Here is a 26064-nt window from a genome sequence, read left to right as displayed (position 1 = left end):
GTAGATGCCATGGGACAATATATAGGTAATCCAGCGGAGGAACAGCAACCTTTGGGAAAATGACTCACCATACAAACCGACAGCCCGGCAGCACAGTGACATTAGGGAATTGATTAATACACTAATGTACCTGTAAGCCTGTGCCAGTCATAAAGAGTGGCAACTGCTTACAGGCAAGAGGGTCTAAAGACATTTTGGAGTTGTTTATTTTTAAACTCATTTACTCCCAGCCATTTTCACTGAAGCAACCCACTTCGCTTCCGGCTGTTTTACTGGATTCTGACTGATTTTGCAAGACCCACAAAATATTGTGTTCTAATGCTATTAAAACATGGAACCTACCCAAAAGAAAGATTAGAGGCTCTTCTTTCATCAGGAAAAAAAGAGCATATTTCTATGTTTCCGTTTTGCAGCAATTAGCATTAGAATATCGATAAGTTTCATCATTATTCACAATCCTGTTTTTGGAAACATGGTCCTGGTTAATCTTTTATACTCTGCTGCCACCTGCTTGCCGTTTTGTAATAACTATCATTGCTTCAAGCATTCTTTTCAGTTCAGAGGCTGCATCAAAGCCTTGCTCTAGCATAAAAAACAAACAAACAAAACATTAACGTATAAAAACATCTTTGGGAACATGGTGGTTTTAAAAATAGAACGTATTTATACGTTTCTGGGAGCAAATAAGTTAAAAGGGGGTGGCCTGACCTGGCGACTGACAAGTGAAGGACACTGTAGTGATAGACCGATATGTTTTTTTTCAGGGCCAATACGATGCCAATTATTAGTAGTCAAGGAGGCCAATAACCGATATTTCAAGCAGATTCATTCGCAGTAAAAGAGCAAATATTTGTGTCAAAATTACAATAAATAAATAAATAACTTTGTTGAAATGCCATTGGGCATGTTGGTTAAAACAACTTTTCAAATTTTCAACACAAACATTATTACAAAAATTGCAGTGTTAAGCTAAATTAAAAACTAAGCATGTAAATAGCCGCCTAAGTTTTCTACTGTAAATTTAAAAAAATTCAACATAATTCTTATTCTTTTAATAAAAAGTGTAGGGAGTTTCCAGTGTCAGCAGTCTTTTATAAAGTGGTAATTTAAATAAATACATAAATGGGGAAAGTTACCTGTATCTCACTGAGCGACAAATGCATGCAAATTTGGGGTTTTCGTCAGGGTTCGTGAAAGGCTTCAAAAGATATTGGCAGACAGTGAAAAATTGTATAAACATGTTCAAAATGTCTTTTTTGATAAATAAAAACTGTCTGTGAAGATCTTACAAATCATGATGAAAACCCAAAATTCATTACGTTCGCAAGCAGTGAGATACCAGCTATAAATTTGTCAACATGCCAAATATCGGCACCGATAATCGGTTTATCCCCACTGATAAATCATTGGGTTTTTTTTTATGGATGACATTGACCTTCTTTCTAATAAACTGTTGCTACTTTCTGACTTCAACTATAAAAAAAGAAGCAGAACCAGTTTGTGATTTTGAGTATTTATTAAATGAATATGTATTCTTGCCTAAGGCATCGCTTTTGAGGAACAAACTTATTGATACAAAAGAATGTCAATACTTGGTACTGAATGCTGTAAAACTATATTGATCATACGAAAATAAAATCTTAACTTAAAAAGAGGATCTATAATCATCATTTATTTGTCAGGGTGTTTGGTAAAGCCACAGTAGACGTGCACAGAGGTCAGTCAGTGTCTATTTTTGGCATCAGTGGTAGAACAAAAAAAAAATTACAGTAAAATAAAAAAAATCGGCACTTTCCTTTCAGCAGTGCTGGCAGGCAATACACATTATATCACATTAGCCTTGCACATTAGACTAGATATAAATGTTGGCACTATTGTGTTATTACAGTGAAGGTGCAGTATGCTGGTGAGGAAGGTGCAGCCATGGTACCGTCAGTCTGGCAGATAAAGTGTCCCTGCCAACACACTGGGGATAAGAACCCGATCTAACAGTGGCACGTTGCTATGTGACGACACATTTGGCAATAAAGGCTCAACTATAGCAATAGCTCACAGGTGAGAACTTCAAGCGTTACAGAAAATAGACGTGTACAAAGTATAAAAACAGTGGTACAAATTGGTGTTGAAAATGTAAAAGGTCACCATGGAATACATGTTTCAAATGCATGAGTGCTTCGTTAACATGGAAAGAGGATGCTACAGCAGGTGAAGTGGGCTTGTTAAAACTTGTAGCTGGTGCTGCTGGGAAAAAGACATTCGCTCGGCGGGTTTTAGTCCGCAAATTGGGCCACCATGCTAACATTACAAAACATTCACATCATTGTCTTGTACCTTGAATTTCCACAGAGGGGACCCCTCATTAAATTAAATATGCAAAAGGCAGTAATCCCCACAGTTTTATCTCATAGCTTTTTTTTTCCCGCAGTGCTGTAATCGAGAGACTCTAATTTGAATTTTTAATTACTTATTACAACCTTAATTGTTTTTCCACCCAACCATTTTAAGAAACTCGGATGTATCATTTCATCCCTCACCTCTCTCCACAAGAAAAATAGCGATGAGATGATTTGAGTACTTCAACGAGCCGACTTCCTCCGTCTTATTTTCTTCTTTAGTATGGCTCCGACTTGAGACGATGGTATAGGCAGCATGTTAACACCATCCCTATTATCTGCAAGTTGCACAGAGATGGACAGTAAACATACATGCACGCTCATTTGCCAGTTTTCAAAAAGTGAAGATTTGCTCACCTGTACACAAGCAATCCCGACACCCACCGCTCCGATGATCTTGAGGTGGTCCTGGATAAATTTCTCCAGTTTTGAGATACACCCACCCTAAATGGAAAACTTAAGTCCTCATGCTGCAACCAGTGATGTGCTATGTTTATAATTTGGGTTATTAATAGCGCCGGGACCACAAGCACCTGGCACAGACTCACCTCCACCTTGTAGATGTTAGAGGGGTGCCCCCCACGTCCACACAGCTCGGATGGAGTCTTGCAGCAGCTGTCAGGCACCACCCTGCCGTCTCCATCGTTGGAGCGGATCCAGACACTCTTCTCCCAGTCGGATGAATTGTTGCTCCCACAGCACTTGAACTGATGGGGGGGAGAGAGACACCGAATACATAAATCTTATAAAAGGAGAGAAAATAAAAATTTAAAAAAAACTTCAGAAATAATGCTCCGTAAACCACATAAAAGAGTGAACTGCTATGATAAAAACATTCAAATGATGTATGAATGGTTTGCCTCAAAACCAGTACTAAATTCAAAAACAGCCACATCCCATTTTCCAAGAAAAACTTATTCTACATGCACAAAAGGCCATTTCCTTCAGATATTGATCACAAATCTGTCTAAACCTGTGGTGTTGAGCATTTCTCCTTTGTCAAGATAATCCTCCCGCCTCATTAGTGTTAATTTTGTCAATGAAAACTAAAAAAAAATTTTGTCAACACACATTTTTAACCGGACTAAAACCCTCATGAATAAACAATAACTGTGACTAAACCAGTATGCATTTTCGTCGACTAATGAAGACGAGACGAAAATGTGCTTCACTCAATAATAACTGGACTAAAATCTATGGACATTTTAGTTCAAAAGCAAAGACGAAACAAAAATTACATGATACACAAAAAAAGGAAGTACATTATAGTTAGAACGTAACATTAATCCAACTCTATAGCGTTCCAACCATAATGTTAAAGCAACCGCTAACTAATGCTGGCTAATTTAGTAGCTCAAAGCATGTATCCATAGTAGCCATTTGTTGATATACTGTAATTGTGTGAAGTTGTTTTTCATCAAAAGGATGAGAATTTTTTATGTGAAATTGTTTCAGATTCAAAATGTTCAACATAATCTGCAGACAAAAAAATATATACAAGGATAAAATGCTTGTCCTGACTAAAACTAGACTAAAACCTTGACAATTTTTGTTGACTAAAACTATCTATCCATGCATCCATCCATTTTCTTAACCGCTTAGTCCTCACAATGATCACGATGAATAAAATGATTTTCTTCTTGGACTAAAATAGATTTAGTTGACTAAAAATAAGTTCATTAACTATGATAAATAAGCGTGACTGAAACTGGACTAAAATTTAGAAAAAAAAATTCAAACACTGCACCTCACAGGTGTGGCATATCAAGATGCTGATTAGACAGCATGATTATTGCACATGTGTTCTTTAGGCTGGCCACAATAAAAGGCCACTCTAAAATGTGCAATTTTGCTTTATTGTGGTGGTCTGGGGGGTGAGGGGGGTGTCAGTATCTGACAAAACTACAGTTTTATGCAGCATTCGAGCAAAGTGAGAAGTCTGACTTTTCCGACTCCATACCGCGATCGTGTTAAACTCGGAAATCCCACTTGCGAAGTCAGAAAAAAAAGCGAGCCCGACTTCACCGACCGACTTCACTGTGACGTCACTACAAAGGTGACCCCTATGGAAACGCAGACCTTCAATGGTAAACCAGAATTTACTCGAGTATAAAATAAATAAATATTTGACATATTCACGTAAAACAACGTACGTGACTCTATGCCGCTATCTCCCTGCATGAAATTCTATGGTGAACTACTGAACTGTATGGAATGCTTGTGAAATATGATACGTACATAAATGAAGCAAAATTGTGTGACGGCAAGTTTGCTGGAGTCAAAATGTGTTTTGAGGACTAAAAAAACAACAACCCAATGTATCACTAGCCGCAATTTTGGTTGTTTACTTTCGCCTCGAACACGTTCGGGTCGGAACTGGGAAAATCCAACTGGGATAATTCTGACTTCCGACCTTCCTTGAATGCAGCATCAGACAGATTTGTGAACAATATTTGAAGGAAATGGCCTTTTGTGTATGTAGAAAAAGTTTTAGATCTTTGAGTCTTGCTCTCGAAAAAATTGGGGCAAAACCTAAAGTGTTGCGTTTTTATTTTTGTTCAGTGTAGGCATTTTCAAATAATTTGATGCCCCCCTGAATTTCCTTTTGAAAAATCAACAAATTTTACTAATGAGTATTTGAATTACTGGAAGTTTTCATCACTCCAGACGAAAATATTATAAAAAAAATAAAAAAATAAAAATAATAACTATGTTGTATATATCAATAATCTAAAGCACTATTTTTCAGAGTGATCACATTTTATGATCAATTTAAACAGAAATCTACAGTAGGTACAGTACCAGTAATTCCAAAGGGTCGACACTTTTTTTCCCCCTCTTGCAACCCAAAATGAGCCTAACATTTGCGTTGGGTAACATGTAATGCAAATACTTACCTCCTGTTGCAGTTTATCCACAGCACTGGTAACATGCTCATGAGTCTTCTGTTCATACTTCTGGATCATGGTCTCCCTTAGGTTCTGCCTCAGCTCCTCATTTAGCTGGCCACAGACACAGACAAATGCACACACAACTCACAAGGTAGCCACGCAATTCATCACAGTCCAGCACAGACCACGGCTGGTAATAAATGAGTTGCAACTTTTAATTTTGCAGCACATGAGATTAATATGCTGTCTTTATGATACACATTGTGGACAAAGGTTCCAATACACGGAGAGGAAGTAAGTGCGAATGTGTGGCGGTTTATGTATGTTTTGTTCTCAAGAATGCTCAGTGGCGGAGCAGGGAGGTCTGGAGGGGCTCAGTTTCTATGGCAACAAGCCAGTGGGGAAACCACTGTAAATCAAAGCATGACAGAAATATCAAGGGAATGAATGATGGGAGGAAATATAGAGGACAGAGTGAGATTAGAGAGGGAGGGGAGAGAGAAGAGAAAAAGGAAGGTGCCAAAGGTTCAGCACCTGTTTACACTTGAGGAAGTCAAGTGAAGACAGCAATTCAAGAGTCGACGCACCTCATTTGGCTTGCCTTGATTGTTTATCTCTGTCGTGTTGGCATTTTAGCAGGGTGTAATTCAAGTTTATTGGGATTGTAGAATAAATTACCAAAGTGAAACAAGAAGTAGAAAGAAGTGACAATGTGACATTTATTTGAATTCTTTCCCCTAAGATGCAGCAAGCAAGTCATTGACACATGGACTAATTTATTACAGCTGGACACACACTCTAAAAACAATTGGGTCAAAAATGACCAAATTATGGGTCAAAAATAGACATCCTCTAGCTGGGTCAATTTGACCCAACTTTTGAGTCAAAACGTGGGCCATTTTGTATAAAACAACCCAGAAAACTGTGTCAGATCGTCTACTTGGGTCAATTTGACACAGCTTTTATTTTTAGTACAAATCAACCTAGAAAATTGGGTCAGATACTCTACTCGAGTTAATTTTATCCAGCTTTGGGTCAAAAATCGAGCCATTTTGTATAAAACAACCCATAAATTTGGGTCAAATCCTCCACTTGGGTCAATTTGAACAAACTTTGTGTCAAAAACTGAGCAATTTTGTATAAACCAACCCGTAAAGTTGGGTTAGATCCTCTACTTGGGTTAATTTCACCCACCTTTGGGTCAAAAATCAGATCTTTTGTCTAAACACAACAGAGAAAATTGGGTCAAATTGACCCATAAAGTGTATCGGTCCATTTTTGATCCATAACTGGGTTATACTTTTGACCCAATTGTTTTTAGAATGCAATGTTAACAATTACTCTATTAAGTTCTTATTCAAAATGTGCAAAACACAGGAACTGTGTTCTATGCAAAGTCCAACTTTCCTTCTCTACCTCTTTCTCTCTCTCTTACTGAGCAACTGACCAGACAGTGATTACCTTTGTAATAATGTGTCTACATGTGAGATGCGCGTCTAGTTTAACTTTGCCTCTCCTAACACCTGCGGCCCACCATTCAATCCAAATGTAAGACAAGAATATGCGCTTCAAGCTGTTATATGTGTCCCCTGTAGAAATCAACTTTGTCCTTGCTAGATGGCAATGCCAGAATAGTCCCAAATAACTTTCTGTCCAGCACACGCCAGGTGCCATCTTTCTCAAATTGCTTCTTCCAATAGTATGTGCTGACCTCTGGTGTTGAATGCTGTGCACTGCAACGCAGAGCAACAAATAGCTTCTGTGCATTTTTGTGAGCATAATAGAACATGTGTTTATCTTTAATATGATCTCATGACATCTGCATGCATTACATCAATTTTGATTATGTTTTACAGGTTTTGTTCTAGGTGAAAAGCGAATAATGTAAAGCAGAATTATAGAATCAAGGGCTGAGTATAGCTATCAGGTGCAAAAGAGAAAAAAAATAAATGTAGAAACATCACCCACATTGTTTCATGCTTTTGTATAGGAGCACGATGGCTACAGTGACAATGATGGATGGTAGGGAGTAAAACAGCGCCTGTGTGCAGGCATGTGTGGTTTATGCAAAGCGGCAACTTTTCCAATATGATGAAGCGCTAAAAGATATTATGTGTCTGGAGACGGCACAATGACGAATGTCAAGCAGCATCGAAGAGCAGGTCTCATTTGAAATTTCATTTAAAAACTATGAATAATAATTTTCACTGAAAGCAAAGCAGTGTTTTTGGAACATAAAACTAACTGTGAGTTTAATTTATACTAGAATTTTGTTGCGGTTTTAGGACGTCATCATATATGACCTTTTTTTTACTCAGTAAAATCCACCTTATTTTCTACAAATAATCATAACAATAAAATGGAGTAAACAAGAGCAAGGCAAAATGACTGAGCAAATGTTCTGTATAGTTTAACATGAGCCTTACTGACAGTGATTTAGGAAAGCTTTTTCAAGAGATGTTTTCTCATCCTCACTAGTTTTCATACGTGAGAATTGACTTGGCTCACATAAGAGTCATACAAAGTCAAAGTCAGACCTCAGCGATTGTGCGCAGACAACTTGCGTATCATAAACAAGGAATTTACAACAGTGTTCATTTTGACAAGAAATTTTAGTTCAGTTTTAGTTAGTCTTTTGACAAAAAATTATTTTTAGTCATAATTTAGTCATCTGATTGTATTTCAATCCAATTTTAGTCAGTGAAAAAAGAGCAATTTTAGTTGATTAAATTGACACTAGTCGATATTTAAACTTTTATACAGAACGGTGTCTTTATTAATTGTTTCAATGAAACATGTTGAACTGACAATATTATAACTTAGTTTTCACCACACAAAAAAAAGTGCATAATTGCGATTAATTTTACAGCTGCATAATGAATGTAAACATGTTTAAACATTAAATAAAGTGCACTGAACACTGAACAGTTTCTGAGTGGTTCTTTTCTCCCACCCGCGTTTCATTAACCTTGCCAGCGAGATGAATTCTCGCGGTATTTATGAGTTCACAAACTCCGGAGAATACATCTTGTACCGCTCCCACTGATACGTTTACAGACAACCTTTTTTAGGTCGGACCAAACAGTTTAGGCATTGTTTAGGCATTGTTTAGGCATTGTTTAGGCATTGTTTAGGCGGGACGAAACCAATAAGCGCCGATGGCGGGGGGAACAAACAAACCTAAGAGACGAATGGATGCTGCAATTAATTATGTTCTCGCAGGATTTACTCACCATTTCCTTGTTGAATTTGCACAGCGAAAGGCGTTTTGCTCATTTTTATCTGGTAAAGATGTTTGTGCCCCCCTCCCCACACCGCCTCCCCAAAATGAGACGGCAGATGAGATTTTTATCCTTGATTGGTCAAAACAAATGTACAAAAGATGCCACATTGTCCAATCAGGTCATGGTATTGTACAGCAAGTCTCGCCTTTCCCAAACGAGTATGCCTAGTGAAGTATCAGATTGATAATGTGAAGAACTCCCTCGAGTGAATCACAATCACTAATCTCGCTGGCGAGGTTGGCGTTTCATTCCTTCTGATTGGTATTGTCTCAATGACTGGCTTCTATTTTAATTTTCGTTTCATTTTCGTCTGAAATTTTTTTGCCGTGAGAAAAAAATATGACGGAAATTTTTCGGCGACGAAATTATCATTGATTTATAATAATCAGTACACTTTTAAACAGACAAAAAGTGATTTGTTAGGCTGGGATACTGGTGGAAAAATATTGTGTAACTTAATGCAACATGAATGGGTGGGAAAATGTGCAGCGAGCCTAATGTTAAACTGTGCTGAAGAAGGCTGTCAGATCCAGTTATGTTTCACATTTAATACAGCAAATAAGCACAGCAGTTTGTTCAAAACCCAGTGGGAGCAGTAGTAATGTATTTTCTTCAGTTTTTTGTTGGTTGGTTTACTTATTCGTTTTGCAAAATAGTGAATACTGTAAATACCTGATTTTAACACGTTGCTTTCAGTATCATCAAGTCTTTTAAAAAAGGCTGGCTCCTCATTTTCAAATAATGCAGTGGCTGCTCCAATTACAGCATTACATATCAAGCGTATGTCAAGATTAGCAAGGGAAATCATATTGCTCAAGGTGGGCTGATTTTAATCAAATCTGAGAAATGACGGTACTGCAAACCCCCAAGGATGCAAAAAAACCCATTTGTAATAAGATAATAAGGCTCGGGGTGCTTACTTTAACCAGTTTTCACTTACCTGCCGATAGTAGATAATAGCCAGGACACCAGCGATGACCTCCAACAGGAAAATAAACAGCAGCAGGACAAAATACTGGAGGCAGAAAACAAAAATAAATAAATTATAGCAATAGATATTCAGAGATATATTGCTAATAATAAATAAATGCTTTAACTCAGTTTAGCACATAAGGAATATTCAGTACAGTAAGGTAAGGTTTTGGAAAGACTTAGAAAATGTGTGTTTGTGTGCGTTTAAATATGTATTTAGTTATGCATTGAACATACAATACCACACTCAATGTGGGTACTGAAGAGAAGTGAAAAAGACCTTATAGATTAGTCAGTAAAGCCCGTATCGCACTGAGCGGCGAAGGCTTGTGAGGGTGTGCGCACGTGCGTCACGTGTTGTTTTTCGCCAGGGTTCGTTCGAGATTGCAAAAGGTTGCAAAGACGTTTGACAGATGTTCACAAACAGTTTTTGTGGTTACTTAATACTTACAAACAAATACGTTTTCTTGTCAAACATGTTCAAAATTTCCTTGTGACAACAAAACCTGTTTGCGAACGTCTTTGCAACCTTTTTCAGCCTTGAACGAACCCTTACGGGGAGGAAAAAATAGCATTAGTATAGGTAGGCTACAAAGGATATGGTATTAAAAGTCTCGCAAAAGAGATCTTCATCTTGCAGAATTAAAATACTTTAACAAGAATTTTCCGCTTTTCCATTTTAGGCTCCAGAACATCCTGGCCCCGCTATGAACTGGCTTTGCTTAGCCTGGCTTCCACTGCTTCATTACAACAGGCACCAATCAACTGGGATGAGGTCAACTGAACTCTTCAAGACACTTGCACACTCAAATTGTGTCACAAGTTTCACTGGTTTTGCCATGATTCAAAATATGTAGTAAATTACATCCCATCAAATGCAAAAAAAGATTAAAAATGAATTTCCAGGTTTAAGCAATAGAAACATAGCCATCCGTCAGAGGATAAAAAATACAGTATACGATTAATCGGCCACCGATTATGATCGGCCGATTATTGCCCTTCAAACATTGGCTCAAATGGCCGATTATTTTCCTCTTAAAACGTTATCATTGAAGAAAAGCGAAGTTTCCGACAATGTGAAATGAATACCCTGAATGCACCATTTTGCTTGTGTAGCATTAGCAAGTCTGTAGCGTATGTTATTGTGGTTATTCTGTTGTTCCGAAGCGTACTTTAAGATGTTTAATGACGCCCCAGTTGGAGTTAACTGTAAAACTAAACACACAACAATAAGAATTAATCTACTGTATATTTAAATACAAAACATGCTTCGTTTTTAATACATCGATAGCCTAGCGCTAATGCTAAAAGTGAAGGGAAGATCCCATTCAAATGCCAACAGGAAGTTAGCATCGGCTTCGGGAGTGTTTTTCCTTCAAACAACGAATATTGACACAAAAATGCTGTGGGAACACAATTTTATGCATTAAATATATATCTATTTTTTAATAATGGCCAGATTAATCGGTAAACTGTATTTTTTTCTGCCAAAAATCGGTATCTGCATCAGCCTAAAAAAATGCATATCAGTCGGCCCTATTATAGAGTAGAACCATATTGTGTTTTACAACAAATTTTAATTTCACATGTATCTGTGGATAAAATAAGACTTGACGGCGGCTGACACTGTCTTGCTCACTTAAGACCAGCAAATGAGCATGTGCAGTGGAGTTACTTGCCACATGAGAAAACGCCTACATCAGTCGGCCAAACAGTGACGTCATGACCGTCCTCGGGCCTACGTCTAAAATCAGGTTTCAAAAGGTTCTGAGGAATGGTTCCATTTTAATCGCACAGCCCCGAAAATGTGTAATGGAAAAACGAGCACACATTGAGGAACCCGGCTGCTTCAGGGTAAGAGCGGCTATGTGATTGGTGAACAGTGCCGTTTAAAGTAGGATGGTTCGAATTACAAGGCAAGAAAAGACACTATCACACACTAAAACCTTGACCGAGTGAGTAAGTGTGACAGAAATTGTAGTTGGCTGCAGAGGCGCCTACACCAGTGGACTCATGATCATCTAGCAGGCATCTTAAGGTTACAGTGTAATTACTGCCAACATGACTCAGCAGGCTGATTCACAGGGCTGCATTTCGACTTCCCTACCGTCTGTGTCTGACTTTGCCTCCTCATCTTGATGAGACTGAAACAGCAAAAAAAAATAATTGCATTGACTATTGCTCCTTCACCTTATTACAAGCACATTTGTAACACGATGGGTGGAAATATGCAACAATTGTGTTGCATCCATACAGATTGAAAACAAGGCCCGACAGCACCTGAACGTCTACCAAGTTTTGACTCCCATTTAAATATGAATAATTGTCATAGTGCATTCCAAACTGTATGCCAGCTAGAATTATTGTTCTGAAAAATATATATCTGATGTTCATAAGCCAACATGTTACAGTTAAACGGAGTACAAAATCTCTGACAGAAACTATGGTATACTGAGCGGCTTTGGTCATCACTGGTTAATATTTTGTAGTAGACATGTTTTCACCCAGGCAGCCCCTGTTCCGTGGGGGGGTTTCTCTGAGTGGCCTACTACAGTTTCCTCCCACATTCCAAAAATGTGAAGTCATTTAAGACTCTAAATTGTCTATTGGTGTGAATGGTCGTGTGCCTGTGTCTATATATATGGCCTGTGTATGACTGGCAACGATCGTAGGATGTATTCAGCCTCTCGTCCAAAGTCAGCTCGGATGCCCAACTCACCCATAACATAAATTAAGGCAAAAAGAATAGAAAATTAGCTTGCAAACTGAGCAGCCTGACATACATGAACCGCGAACTACAGTATGGAGCTCTCGCTCCCTTAAAAAAAAAAAAAAGTATTATGCTGATTATAATCACTCAAGAGGAAATTCAATTTATACTCTGCTGTATGACAAAAATGTTGCACAGTGCACACGGAGAACACACACACAGAGCCATCATGATTCATGATCAGGATGCAGTGCAGTCTAGCATTTCTCCCAACAACTAGTTGCAATGTTTTGCCTGCTCAGTTTCCAAAAGCCTCCAAATCCTTACAGATGAGCTCTTGCCACCTCCACAAGAGCTGGGAAAAAAACAGCAACAACAACCAAGACAACTAAATTATTTGTATATGTTGCCTATTGATCAACCCGGAATAAATGAAGGTGCTCTAACAAGAGTTCGTAGCCTCTAATGGGAGCACGTAGACACAATAGTTCCTCCTCTCCCATAATCATTAGTGAATTTGTTGACACACAGCACACCCTTCTTCCTGTGAGTCAGGAGAATACATTAGTATTTGTTCATATTCTTTAATTAAAAAAAAGAAACTACAGTACATCTTTTCAAAGCTTTACAGTTGTGCACTAGAGTGACAAAGAGTCAGCTGGTTACGATTCAAACCTGTGACATTTAGATAAGAATCGTATATCCTCAATCACACTGCTCAAGTACTTCTAAGGTAAGGCTGCTCAGACTCCAAGCAAACACAGGAGCCTCATGAATCAGTCTCTTTCGTCCCTTATGTTTGCCCTCTTTAACAATTTCGATAGAATCTCTCCTTGCTGACAAGTTCATTCTATCATTGTGATTCATCGGCCTAATCTTAACTCTTCAGGAAGCGTGGGCCATTTGAAAATACACACACACGCTCACACAACCCAACAGTTGTCTTAAATCACAGAATCAGAACAGCTTATTATATGAATTTATTCTACTGTTTACACAATAACGTCAGTGACGTTTTCCCCTAACTCAAATTCCATTTCAGCGAACTGGGATTCGCTGTTTGAAAAAAAAAAAAAAGCCCAGAGAAAATGGGGAATTTGCACACATTTTACAGATAACACTTTTTGTAACATTTTGGTGTGCTGTGTTAAAAAAAAAAGAAAGAAAAAAAAAAGTCACTGCATCAGTCATATACTAACTCCTTTGCAAAGGCATCATGCAAAAAGTATGGTGTTCAAAGTCAAAAATGATCAAAAGTGATTCTGTCATGACAGAGAAAAACACCATGGTCTGCACAGCAAATTTGATGATGCAGAGACTTTTTAAAGTTTCTGAAATGCACTTAAATCTCACTTTATTATCAAGCTTACTTGGCATGAAAACAATTTAAAATTGTAAATCCTTTCCCACTTGTATTGAAGTGCAAAGACAAGATATTTCATGTTCAAACAGATGAGCGGTATTTTTTATTTTTTTTTGTAAATGTTCTCTCAGTTTAAATTTGATGCCACATATATTTTTTTAAACTAGTACATGGGCAAAAACGCAGGGAAAGTTGAGGAATGCTAAATAAATAAATAAACTGTTTGGAACACAGGTTAATTAGAGTGTGCAGGGATGTGATTTGACCAAAGTGAAATTATCTGAAAATTTAGCCGGGGGTCTGGGGGCCGCTGGCACCCAGCTAGGTCCAGGGCAGTGCCCTGGTGGGGGGACACGGGGGGAGAAGCCCCCCGGAGCTCATGGGTTTTCCGTGTTTTTAAGTACTTTCAATGCACTCACATGACAAAGAAATAGACAAAACAACAGCATAAATTTTCAATGTATATTGAACTATCCCATATAAAATGGCAGTTTTAGTCAACTCAAAATCAGTCACATTCAAAAACATTGGACTGTCTTTGCTTTTAAAAACTATCACTGAGAATATCATCATATCTAACTAATGTGATTACTAAGTTAACACATAAATAATGTTGAAGAGTTCAAATTTCATGAACAAATAATTGTATCATGACCAAATGAAAAGTAACTCATATTAGAGCATACCACAAATGTCTTTGTTATAGCAGAAGATGTTATCTTTTTTTTTGGGGGGGGGGGGGGGAGATAAAAAAAGCGGAATTCCGCGAATTAGCGGAAAAATCACATCCCTGAGTGCGAGTGTCATGACTGGCTGAAAAAGGAGCATCCGCCGAAAGGCTCAGTTGTTCACAAGCAAGGACGGAGTGAGGTTCACCACGTTGTGAACAACTGCGTGGGCAAATCCAAGTCCAAACTTTTCCCAGTGTACTATTGCAAGGAATTTAGGGATTTCGTCATCTACAGGCCATAATATCAAAAAATTCAGAGAATCTGGAAAAAATCTTTGCACCTAAGCGGCAAGACTGAAAACCAACCATGAATACCTGTGACCTTTGATCCATCAGGCAGCACAGATGGCATCACAGTTGCTCAGGGCTCAAGCAACGACCAATCACAGCTCACCTGTTTTCTGAAGCTGAGCTGTGATTGGTTGTTGCCCGAGACCTGCGCATCTGTGATGTCATTTTTACTCGAAAGCAAGTGGCACAATGGCTGCCTTCTGATGTTGATAAAAACTGCTGGATTTTGCTGCTTAACTCATATTCCACTAATGCAATATTAACCAGAATACCATATTTAGACTAGGGCTGCAAGAACATGTGAATGTAAAGAATTGTTGGCGGGGTTGACTTCCCCTTTAAATTAATGATAAGATGTACTGTGATAAGACTTGAGGTTGAAGTTGCCTGCGCGATACACACACACTGTTTTCTATTTGGTGTTTCATATGCAGCTATGGTGTGGATGTTCAATACCAGCGCATAGTCTCTTACCACTTGCAGTAGCCTCCTCTTCTCCTTGAAGGTGGCACAGCATCCCAGAACGCCTGTTACCATGACGATGGCTCCAGCGAGGACCAGTATGTAGGCAGAGGCAGCATATGTCATTGAGGGGAGAAGGCTGATGTAGTCGCTCTTTTCGAACAAAGTCCAAACACCCACAGCCATCACAACGCCCCCAGCAAGCTGAGAGAAGAACACAACAGGAGTCAGATCTCGAGAGGAGGAGGCGTCCGCCCCTCTGACAGTCAACAAATTAATGAGTGTGGACCGAGATACGCGGGTTTCATGTCAACACTTGTGCTGTGGAATTGGAGTTATTGAAGTGGTTGTGAGATGGTTTATGACACTTGCATCTATTATTACCATTAACAATTGACTCTGTGCGTATATGGTTCCAAAAATAAGGAAATACTGACAAAAGGTGCTGTGGGAAAGGAACAAAACAGACAAATATGATGCAGTACTATGCAACAGTCAAATCCAGCATTCTCATTGTCTGTGCTACTACAGCAGTTATAAGAAGTACAGTGGTCCGTCGCGTGGACTCAATCGGGGATTTTTATTTGGGCCCATAACATAATAAGTCAATCGCTACATACACTGTAGCACCATTGTAGACAAAAGTGCATCGAATTCTTTATAAAAATATGTTGATAAAAATAAGCATTAATATTCATAATCATATGCATAAAGTATAATAAAATGAAACGTACAGCATTCCTGCTTGATAATTCAACTTCGATTGCATTTCTATACTGCTCCGTGAGGGCGCACGTTCGTTTAAACCATCCAAACAATTAGTAAACCTTTTTAATGAAAATGAAATATTTTTAACCTTATTATTTAAACTATTATTTTTTTAAACGACCTCTACTTTGCAGAAATTCACCTATCACAGGTGGGCGTTGAACATATCACCAGCAAAAAGTGAGGGAACACTGAGGGATGTTTGATATCACTTTTTTTCCCGACCAATACGAACACTCAACTCTTGTCGTCAACTATACCAGGCACCGATACCACTAGTACTTACTTATGATACATAAAATTTAAAAAAAGAAAAAAGAAAAAATGAAAGGCCTATATATCCCAATATTGCATTTTCCCTTAAAATTGAATGGAAATTAATGCCAATTTTGTACTCTATTCAACTTACAAATCAAAGTATGGAGGGAAAAGCTGGACTCTTATTATCCTGTCACATACATTTCCGTCATGTCTGCTCGATAATGCTCACACCTGACCACCATAATATCACAGTCCTCAATCACATAATTATGGACCAAGCGGCTAGTCCATATATATATATATATATATATATATATATGGCAATGATTTTTTTACACAGGTTTCTCTCTGTGGGGCCCGGGACAAAGTAGCCTGTGGCCCGGTAGTTTTCCCTTGCCTTCATGGTGGATTTGGCTCGGAGGATAATCAATATTTGTCAACTGTGGGCCATTGAAGTCCTTTGAGACTCTTTTGCGATTAAGAGCTATGTAAATAAATCTTTGCGGTCATCAAAGGCGATCACTTGCCTATCCTTAATTATTACTATATGTTTAGGTTAACACATGGAAAATGGGCTAGAAAGTTCATCATTGGGGAAAATAAAAGAAATTATTAAAATGTAATTGTGAAGACATGTAAAATTCTTATTACACAGAGACTTACCCAAAAGAGGACGTTGAATGTGATCAGTAGGTATTTCAGGCAGATGGTTCCACATGTTTCTTTCTTCTCTTCACGTGCGGCCATGCTGAACAATGAACCAAACACAATAAATTGAATCTTATGCATTTCGTTTTGTTTTGTGACAAAAAGACATTTGAAGTGCTACCTGAGGAAAAGAACGACTAACAAATCTACCGGAATGTAATTTCCATTTACATGTATTGTATATACATTGTGCGTTAGTGTATTTTAATGCAGTGTAACTTTTTCCAATTTTACATTTACAATAGTGTTTAAAAAAGGAACAAAACAGAAAACAGTATTGATATATTTAGAATAATGATATGAGTTTGTGTGGGAAGAATAGCAGATTTGTAGTGACACGTTATAGCCATTTATTCCATGTGTACACTACATAGAGATGAGTAAGCACTAGGTACAAACTGAAAGTCATGGAGCTTTTCCATTGATTTTACAACCTTAGTTTGAATAGTATTCGAATACTGTTCCACAATATATGATCATCTTGATCGTGTCGTTGTATGATATTGCCAAAACCTATAATACAGGAGGCCCTAGAATCGCCCATCTGAAAGCCCATCATGGAAGAATTCTCACCATTTGCTGGCACCCCTTTCAACTCCACCTTGTATTTGTCAATTTGCTAGTCAAGCTCAGACTTGTCCCGCTCCAGCTGCCTCTTATTGACTCTCTCCCCCTCCCTCTCCCTACAAATGGTGCAATCAATTTAGAGAGAGCACATGAGTGAATCTGTAGACCATCTGCTGGTGGATGCTTGACACTTAGCATTTGCCTGGAAATTAAATGCAAATGAGAGCTAATGTTTTCTTGTTGCTTTCTTTGCAGTTATTTAGTGCCAAAGAATATACAGTTGGGTAAAGACAGCAATGTGTTTTGTTTCAGAGCGGTCTTAATATACTATACCTGTAGTATAGTGATATGTTTAAAAAAAAAAAAAAAACATGATTTAATGAATGACTGAATCTAATACTGTAGTAGACTAATGTTTGAACAAACATTTCAAGTGAACTAATGGTAAGAGACCAAATATAATAAAAAAATAAGACATTTTAAAATAAATATAAGTAAATAAATATAAATAAATAAGGCATTTTGACACTTATCGGCATTGGCCATTCTTAAAAAAATAAAAAATAAATCTTCAAAACCTAAAAAGAAAAAAAAACTTTAAACAGGCTGCAAATCTGAAAAGTTGTATAATAAGTAAATAAAATTAAACATTGGAGTTAGTTAATCTCACATGACAACATGCAATAATGTCACTGCTTCTACATCAATTTCATGTTTTTGTTCAGCATCCAGCATGAGGTGTACCTGAACAATATAAGACCCAAGAAGTACTGTACATCAAACTGAGCAAAGATCCATCCATCCATTCATTAACAATGCTCAACTTTGCTAGAACACTGTAAAATACTGTGATCAAAATATGTTTATCAGTGTGGTTGTAAATATTTGCTGTGGTGTAGAATTGCACTGCCTCCTACTGAGCATCCACATCAGAATCTTTTGATGCAGTTCTTGCACCCGCATTGACATTATTAGATTGTGATGACTGCGTGTATCTTTTAGAATCTATCCTATGTGATGCTCGGGGAGCATACAGGTTATTTCCTTTTAAAGGATTTGTAAATAGATTTGTTAAATTTACTTCAAATCACATGGTTGAGCCTCACCTGAACACCCCCCACCCTTGTTCAATGGTACTGCCTTTACTTCACTTCACTATACGTCTCATCGAGTCTTAAAAATCGTTTGAAATGGTAATAAACGTATTTTGTCTTGAACACTGAATATTGACTAATTGGGTTTTAAATTCTAAGCGATAAGGAAGCTGAGCTAAAATGCTAACAGGGGCACATCACTAAGCTAACACTAGTTGTGTTACGATACTTAGGGCTAAACAGTATGTTTTCATGTTTGAAGTATAATTTACCTGTGTAGCACAGGTACGTGGTGTTATAAAGGCTAACAGACATTGCATGTGTCATTTAGAGGGCGAAAAGATGTCATCACTGTAAAGGTTGGGAATGGAAGTGGCCCGTGTAAGGTAAACCGACTAAGTCGCGCTTTCACTTACCTGTTATCTGTGATTAAAGTCTTGACAAAAATGTACACACGAAGTCTAGATGTTGCTTTTTGGGGTTTTCCCCCCTCTGAGTCCTTTAGTTCACAAGACTGTCGTGCGAACGAAAACTATCCCACGGTTGCGAGCCAGTACCCACACAAGCTCCACCCCAGGACATCTTCCGGGACAGCGCGTCTTTTTCCTGTCCTGATCAAGGCCACAGTTATCCTTGCCCTAGACCAGGGGCCTCAAACCCAACACAAATATTAAAAAAGTAACATTTGAAGTATAAATAAAGTTCAGAACTATTGGTACATGTTCACGAGATTCAGGAAGATCCTTGTAGGCCTATTTTCAAAACACACGATAAGTAGCAGTTTATTAATACACTTTAACTTTCATGAACTATAACTAAACTTTTAATTGTGCTTCACTGGAGCCCAGAAGATGTTTGCAAGGATATGTCGATAGGCTACTGTACATCATCATAGTTGTTTGGGCACAGACTTACATTTCTTGTTTAGCCATATTTAATTTTGTGGAGTAGAATTGCACCGCATCATGATTGTGTACTAATTAATATGACACCAATGACATTGTCATAAAATAAGTTGTATTTATCAAACGAACCCGGCCATGCAGAATTGTGTAATCATCCTTATTCACCACTGGATGGCAATGGTTTTCTTCAAGCTGTTCTCCCCATACCCTCCCAGGAGCATTTTGAATTCCGGCAACCAGTGGTGAAAGAACGAAAGAAAGAAAAAAGAAAGAAAGAAAAGCAGGTAGGCCCTAAGGACCGCATAAGTAGACCAGCATTGTGATTTCCTAGGAAAAAAATTATAAAATAGAAGTGATCATTTGAAAATATAAACAATTTTGCAGAGATTTATACAAACAAAGTTTTCAATAACAGCTATCAGTTTACCCACCTTGTTAAATCATTGACAATTTTTGTGAGACATAATTGACATCAACACATCTTCACATAAATAGATACATAATATCATTCATCAAATCAGTAGCCCTTCGCATTAATCAGTACCGGTACCCATAAAATAGCTCTCAATTCCAAAAAGGGTGGCGATCCTCATTAAATAGTATCTAGTATGATTATTTGCTATGCACTTTGAATATAATACTTACAAAATCACATTGAAACTTAAAAATAATAATAATATAAACTTATTTAAAAATATTTTTATGGTTTAATATTAATTAATAATGAGCAAATACTCATTACTGAGGTGTATCAGCATTAAAGTGACAACTTACAAAATCGTGTGCATGTTAATCAATGCAAAATGGCGGGGGGTTAAAACATTCAGAAGACGTCCATCTGTTTTGTTTTAAACTACTAACTAATGCATGCTATTTCACAGGTAAATGTACACATTCCTCACTTCCTGTAGTCACACTTTTCATCATATTCTTTACGGACAAGAGCAGCGCTACCCTCAGCTAATCTCCATGTATTAGTCACTATTTGGTCTCTAGGTTGTTGGTCTGTGCTGAAGAGGAGTCCTAATCTCCCGCACACCTGTCATGGCTGTGCAGAGCTATTAATACATCTCCTGGATGGGCCTTATGTGTGGAAAAGAGGTGTCACTTGGGAGACTGCCGTGCGTTCATCCCGGCTCGTAGGATGCAGCGCGATCTGAAAAAATATTTACAAAACCTCAACTAATGGTCCCAGAGGCAGCAGCAATGAAAAGTGGACCTGCTTTTCCAGATGGCAGCTGGAGATGAATTGGACTTTGTTGTTCTTGTAATGGATGTAAGTAAGATGAAATGATATTCATGCTTTATTTTCTTCTTTATGGAATATTTAACATCATCGCTCAATGCATGCAGGTGCGCATGTCATACAGTTTAATCAACAATGGAGATTTTTATGGAACGGTATTTTATTTAGAAAGCACCTGCGGCCTATTTCCCTTGTATATTTATGACCTCTTTGTACCATTTAAGCATGAGCATAGTTTGAGCTGTCAAAGCAATTATAGAAGTCAATTGCAGACAAAAGGAAAATGGAAAACAGGTATTTTTAAGCATTTTCAAAATGTTGACCCGCTTTTTTTTTTAAACCCTTTGCACATTTGCATGATGTTTTGGTTTATTTAAACAATTTAACATTATTGTATTTAAACTGCTGTGTATTATGGTCAAGATGTAAGGTTATGCGAGCTACTACTACTTACGTTGCAAAGCATTCAACAGAACATAGTAGATCAGAAGAACTCTCAAAAAATATTGGGTCCTTCACACGACTGAACTGTCAACCAACCACATCTGATTTAGCAGTTAATGTATTCGGATTGTATTGACAGCTGACATGAAATGTCATCCAACAGACACATTTTTCACCCAGTATTGGTTGCATTATTGCAGCCCAGATTACATAGCCTGGCGTAAATAGAAACATTCACCTCACCTTCTTTCCTGTGTGACAGTTTGGAAGGACATATAGCCAATCTGTGTGAACATGTGTACATTTTCCGATCAAATTTGCACTATGCAGTAAATATGACTTGCAGCTACACTAGAAAACAAATGTCTCCTCTCTGTCATTTTCTACAGCATCTGGATTTGGGTGCAGATATCGCTCCAGTTTCAAAATGAAGAATCAATCAAATAAATCAAAATAGGAGACATTTGCCATTATTGGAGGTTCTACCAGCACACCGCGTGAACTGATGCAATACTTCCCATGTCAGGCTTGACATGTTGACAGCGATCAATTCCAGACAGTTCATCCAACAGAGTGACCCCATTACCAAGCAACGGAAGTTCTCGATGTGCCTCTCAAACCACCAAAGGTTCCGACTGCAGATTGAAGTTTGTATATAGAGATCGGTGCAGCCTTGGATCCACTGTGGAACCAGAATCCGCCCGGGCTTCCAGCCTATGGGACGGAGAAACTCCAACCCAACAACTACTCACTTGTGTTGCTTATTCAGCTAAGCCTGCTCTCCTTCGACCTGTTCGTCAACTCATTCAGCGAACTGCTTAGAGATGAACAAGCAGTCCAACTAGTACTTTTCATGTAAGTCCAACAATGCAGTGAAATGAATCAAGAAAGCAAATTGTTTTACCCTCTGGTAATGATTTTTGTGTTTAAAATATCCTTTCCGCTTTTTTCTTGTCTTTTATTATAGCATCCAGGACATTGGCATTTTGTTCAACCTCATCATCATTCTCTTGATGCTGTTTAACACCTACGTGTTCCAGGTCGGTCTGGTAGCCATATTGTTGCAGAGATTTAGAGCTTTGCTAATGCTCTCTGCACTCTATTTGACCTTCAGTGTAATACTACATTCGTGGCTCATGGTGAGTGGGAGCAGATTTTATTTTATTTTTTGCAAAAATGTGATACATGATGCTTTCAAACCAGTAAGTCTTAACAATTAAAAATGCATTCATGCTCTATGCTCAAAGTGGACTGAAAGGATTGTACCAAATGGTATGCGAATTATTGGATTTTTGTTCAAAGGAGTTCTCCACTTTATTGTATTGATACAGTTACCATTGGAGACCAGACAATCAGGACTTCTCTGAGATTTAGTCACACTAATGCATTGTTGTGTGTAAACCTAAAAACAGTCGTTTGACCTCAACAGCAATCACCTATTTATATGTAACACGCTCCAAACCTTGCATATAAGCATTCGATTGGATCAGCATTTGACTAGCTAAATGTTGTTTCTTATACCTCATTGTTATATTCATCAAGCCTTTCAATCAGTCTTGTTTTTGAATGCAAAACAACATTAGCATTCAGTATGTTTCACAGACTCCGAATATCTTTTCATTGCACATCTGTTCTTTGTATTGTGTGATTAAAAGCAAAGTCAAGAGTGATGCTTTCTCTATATTTGCAGAATCTGCGATGGCTAAACACCACGCGATTTATTTGGACAGATGGCCTTCAGGTGTTGTTTGTGTTCCAAAGAGCTGGTAAGAAAGCCAATGTCCCTTATATTTCAACCCAAGTGAGACACCTAATCACATTAAAGAAACCTTCCATAGCTGTTTGTTCAGTACGTATAGTGATTTTAAATGTTAAAGTGAATTGAGTACAGCTGTTATTTCAAGGTTACAGAACCAATTTTATTTCCTGACGTTAGACTTGCGTATTTTTCTGCATTATTTATCTTGTTTTCATTTTCAGTGAAGGCCAGGGATCGAAAACTTGAGCCTCACCAATGCCAATTGTGCACAGCTTTTCTTTTTATGACCAGGATGTAGAGACCCCAATTGTCACATTGTTTGGATTTACATGCATAAACAATAATCTAATAGGGGAACAGCAAACAAAGTACAGTATCATCTAGTCATTGTTCTCTTCAGTTGAGTGTTTTTGTAGGCCTTTCTAGATTTTGTCTGTGTTCTGTGGGCTGAGAGCAAGTTAAAGTACTGTATATAAGGGCAGGTTATTACCAGCCAAATTAAATTAGTTTGAAAACTTTTTCAGAATCAAAACTGTCCTGAATTTTTTTTTTATGTGGGCCATGGATTACAAATGACATTTGTCAAAATAAACACACAACTTTCCCCCCCTAATAAAAGTCATTTAATGACGCAAAACTCGTAATTTTGCATTGCTGTTTTGTTAAACAATCACGGAAAAAGAATATGAACAATATTGCAGAATATTTAATTACCTCTAGTAGTCATGGTAAAAAGTGCCATCGGATTTGTAGCAAAGCATTGATTAAACAAAAGGTACTATAATAACACAACACCTGCATTTAAGACCAAATTAAATACTGCATGTTACATTTTTGTGTTTAAGAAGTTCATTTTCCCTATTTTATATTTTCAAATGTGTTAACAGCGTCTGTGTTGTACTATTACTTCTACAAGAGGACCTCAGAGTATCTGGGTGACCCTCGCCTCTATGAGGATTCACCGTGGCTGCGTGAGCTCTTTGCACAGGTCAGGCAGTGACACCTCCTCCCCCAAAAGACTGGAGATGCTGTAAAAGTCAACTTCATTTATATAGCACCTTATGGAAAGAAACATTTCAAAGTGCTTTACACATTAAGAAAAAAAAAACACTCCCTCCACCACCCACCCACCCTCTCGACACACAATCCAATAACATCATTCTCCCACACATAAGTTTAACAAATGGACTAATTGCCACACAAGGGCGTATACGCCATCCTTGGGGGACGTCCACACCAGGACCTATGCCCAGCCCCCAGCCGCAAGGACGCCACCTCAGGGAGGACCCCAGTCCAGGCAAACAGAGGAAACCATCATCTGCCGAGCCAGGATCCCCCCGCCCCACACCCCCCCCCCCCCCCCGCAACATGGTGGCAACCCCACAGCCAGAGCCGAACACAGCCCCCAGCGTGAACAGTTACCAGTATGGAACATAATAGAATAGATCAAAATAAATAAATGAGTAAAATAAAAGTAACAAGTAAGAAATGCATACTAATAAATAAAATCAGCATGAAAATAAATATAAAACAATAAATGAGTGAAGTAAAATTAACAGGTAAAAGACATAAAAATATCAAATCAAAATCAGGATAAAATAAAGGTCAATCAATAAATAAGTGGGGAAAAAAGAACAAGTAAGAGATACATAAAAATTAATAAAATAAAATCAGCCAAACGCTAAACTAAAAAGGTGGGTCTTGAGCCTCCTTTTAAAAATATCAACATTCACTGCCTGAGGTCCTCTGGCAGGCATTCCATTTATGTGAGCCATAGAATTGAAATGGGTTTTAGTTCTAACTTTTGGAATTGTTAAAAGGCGAGTGCCAGAGGACCTAAGAGTCCGCGATGGCTGATATGGTAAGAGCAGATCCAATAAATATAAGGAACCCAGACCATTAAGAGCTTTATAAATCAATAAGAGAACCTTAAAATCCTAAAAGACACAGGGAGCCAATATAGCGACTTTAAAATAGGTGTAATATGCTCCCTCTTTCTGGTCTTCGTCAGCACACGGGCTGCTGAATTATGTAGTAGTTGGAGAGTAGCAACTGTTTTCTTAGGAAGACCAGAAAGGATAGCATTACAGTAATCGATACGACTAGAAATAAAAGCATGCGTTAGCTTCTCTGTGTTTTCTCGAAAGAGGAACGGATGGACTCTGGCTATATTCTTTAAGTGGTAACATCCAGTGTTTATAACATTTTTAATATGTGGAATAAAATAAAAACATGCTCAGAGTCGAAAATAACACCCAGGTTTTTAACTTGTTGAGAGTGGTTAAGACATGTTTTTAGTTTAGGTAGAAGTTTCTCTCTCTGAGCTTCAGGACCGATTACTAAAACCTCATTTTTTTCCTGGTTGAGCAGTAAGAAATTTGCTGCCATCCATGATTTAATGTCTAAAATACAGTTAAAGAGGACATCAAGTGATCCTGGGTCATCTTGAGACACAGAGATATAAAGCTGCGAGTGTCTTCAACTATGAAAACTAATTCTGTGACTCCTGATGACGTTTCCTAATGGCAGCATATACAAATTAAAAAGTAATGGGCCTAAAATTGAGCCCTGGGGAACACTACAGACCATGTTGTGTCTTTCTGAAGAGGAGCCTTCACCCAGGTTAACATGAAATTATCTGCCGGTCAAATCCACAAGACCAGAAGCATGTGGCAAATGGATAGTGCAACTATAAGAATTGGTTTGCTTTCAGGCACATTTCACATACTTCTGTGCATAATGTATTTGCATACATTCTCAAAAGCTGCTACCATCCATGACATAGGAAGTATGGTAGTGAAAAAATGTATTTCCATGTGCCAAAATGTGTATATTTATGTTAAATCTTAAATTGTTGTAAAGTTTGAATGTCATTTTGGGATTAATAGATTTTTTTTCAAGTTTAGTCACCACATAATTTTTTTATCATTATTTTTTTTAAAGATTTTTAGACTACGTGTATTACCATTGTTTTATATACAAATCTGACTGTAAATTGCTGTGAGTTTGTAATATGATATTAAACAGCTTTTTGATGGTAGCCATTTATTGAACATTCATCAACTGTTTTATCACAAAAAGCTCAAACTGGATTGTGTTCCATGCAGTAACATGAGTTCCACAGCTCCACTCCAATAAAATTGCAAGTCGTAATTAAATCTTTTTTTTTTCAGTGTTGACAGCACAACTTGTAAACTTTAGGTTAGCCGTTATTCG

At 37.9% G+C, this 26064-nt stretch overlaps 2 protein-coding genes across 4 annotated transcripts; one reads left to right on the top strand and one right to left on the bottom strand.

Moving 5' to 3' along the window:
* Positions 1-1497: 1497 nt before the first annotated feature.
* Positions 1498-19092, bottom strand: LOC144050885 (CD151 antigen-like). 2 transcript variants are annotated; one of them, XM_077564548.1, is made up of 8 exons: positions 18911-19092; positions 16789-16873; positions 15109-15300; positions 9509-9583; positions 5291-5395; positions 2942-3100; positions 2751-2837; positions 1498-2671 (listed from the first exon to the last, which is right to left on the bottom strand). In XM_077564548.1, the coding sequence occupies exons 2-8, from the start codon at positions 16870-16872 to the stop codon at positions 2612-2614; spliced, it is 762 nt and encodes a 253-aa protein (XP_077420674.1). In that variant the 5' UTR covers position 16873; positions 18911-19092; the 3' UTR covers positions 1498-2611. The 2 variants fall into 2 exon arrangements, with proteins under 2 accessions (XP_077420674.1, XP_077420675.1); XM_077564549.1 differs by lacking the exon at positions 18911-19092 and adding an exon at positions 17407-17481.
* Positions 19093-20393: 1301 nt separating this feature from the next.
* LOC144050701 (transmembrane protein 138-like) lies at positions 20394-25888 on the top strand. Of its 2 annotated transcripts, none has more exons than XM_077564222.1 (5): positions 20394-20675; positions 21479-21944; positions 22057-22228; positions 22780-22855; positions 23736-25888. In XM_077564222.1, exons 3-5 carry the CDS (start codon positions 22103-22105, stop codon positions 23846-23848), a joined length of 315 nt encoding a protein of 104 aa, XP_077420348.1. In that variant the 5' UTR covers positions 20394-20675; positions 21479-21944; positions 22057-22102; the 3' UTR covers positions 23849-25888. The 2 variants fall into 2 exon arrangements, with proteins under 2 accessions (XP_077420348.1, XP_077420349.1); XM_077564223.1 differs by lacking the exon at positions 23736-25888 and adding an exon at positions 23070-23677.
* The last annotated feature ends 176 nt before the right edge of the window (positions 25889-26064 follow it).

The sequence above is a fragment of the Vanacampus margaritifer genome, chromosome 4 (assembly GCF_051991255.1).
Source record: "Vanacampus margaritifer isolate UIUO_Vmar chromosome 4, RoL_Vmar_1.0, whole genome shotgun sequence".
Taxonomy (NCBI): domain Eukaryota; kingdom Metazoa; phylum Chordata; class Actinopteri; order Syngnathiformes; family Syngnathidae; genus Vanacampus; species Vanacampus margaritifer.
This window is presented reverse-complemented; position numbering and strand designations above follow the sequence as displayed.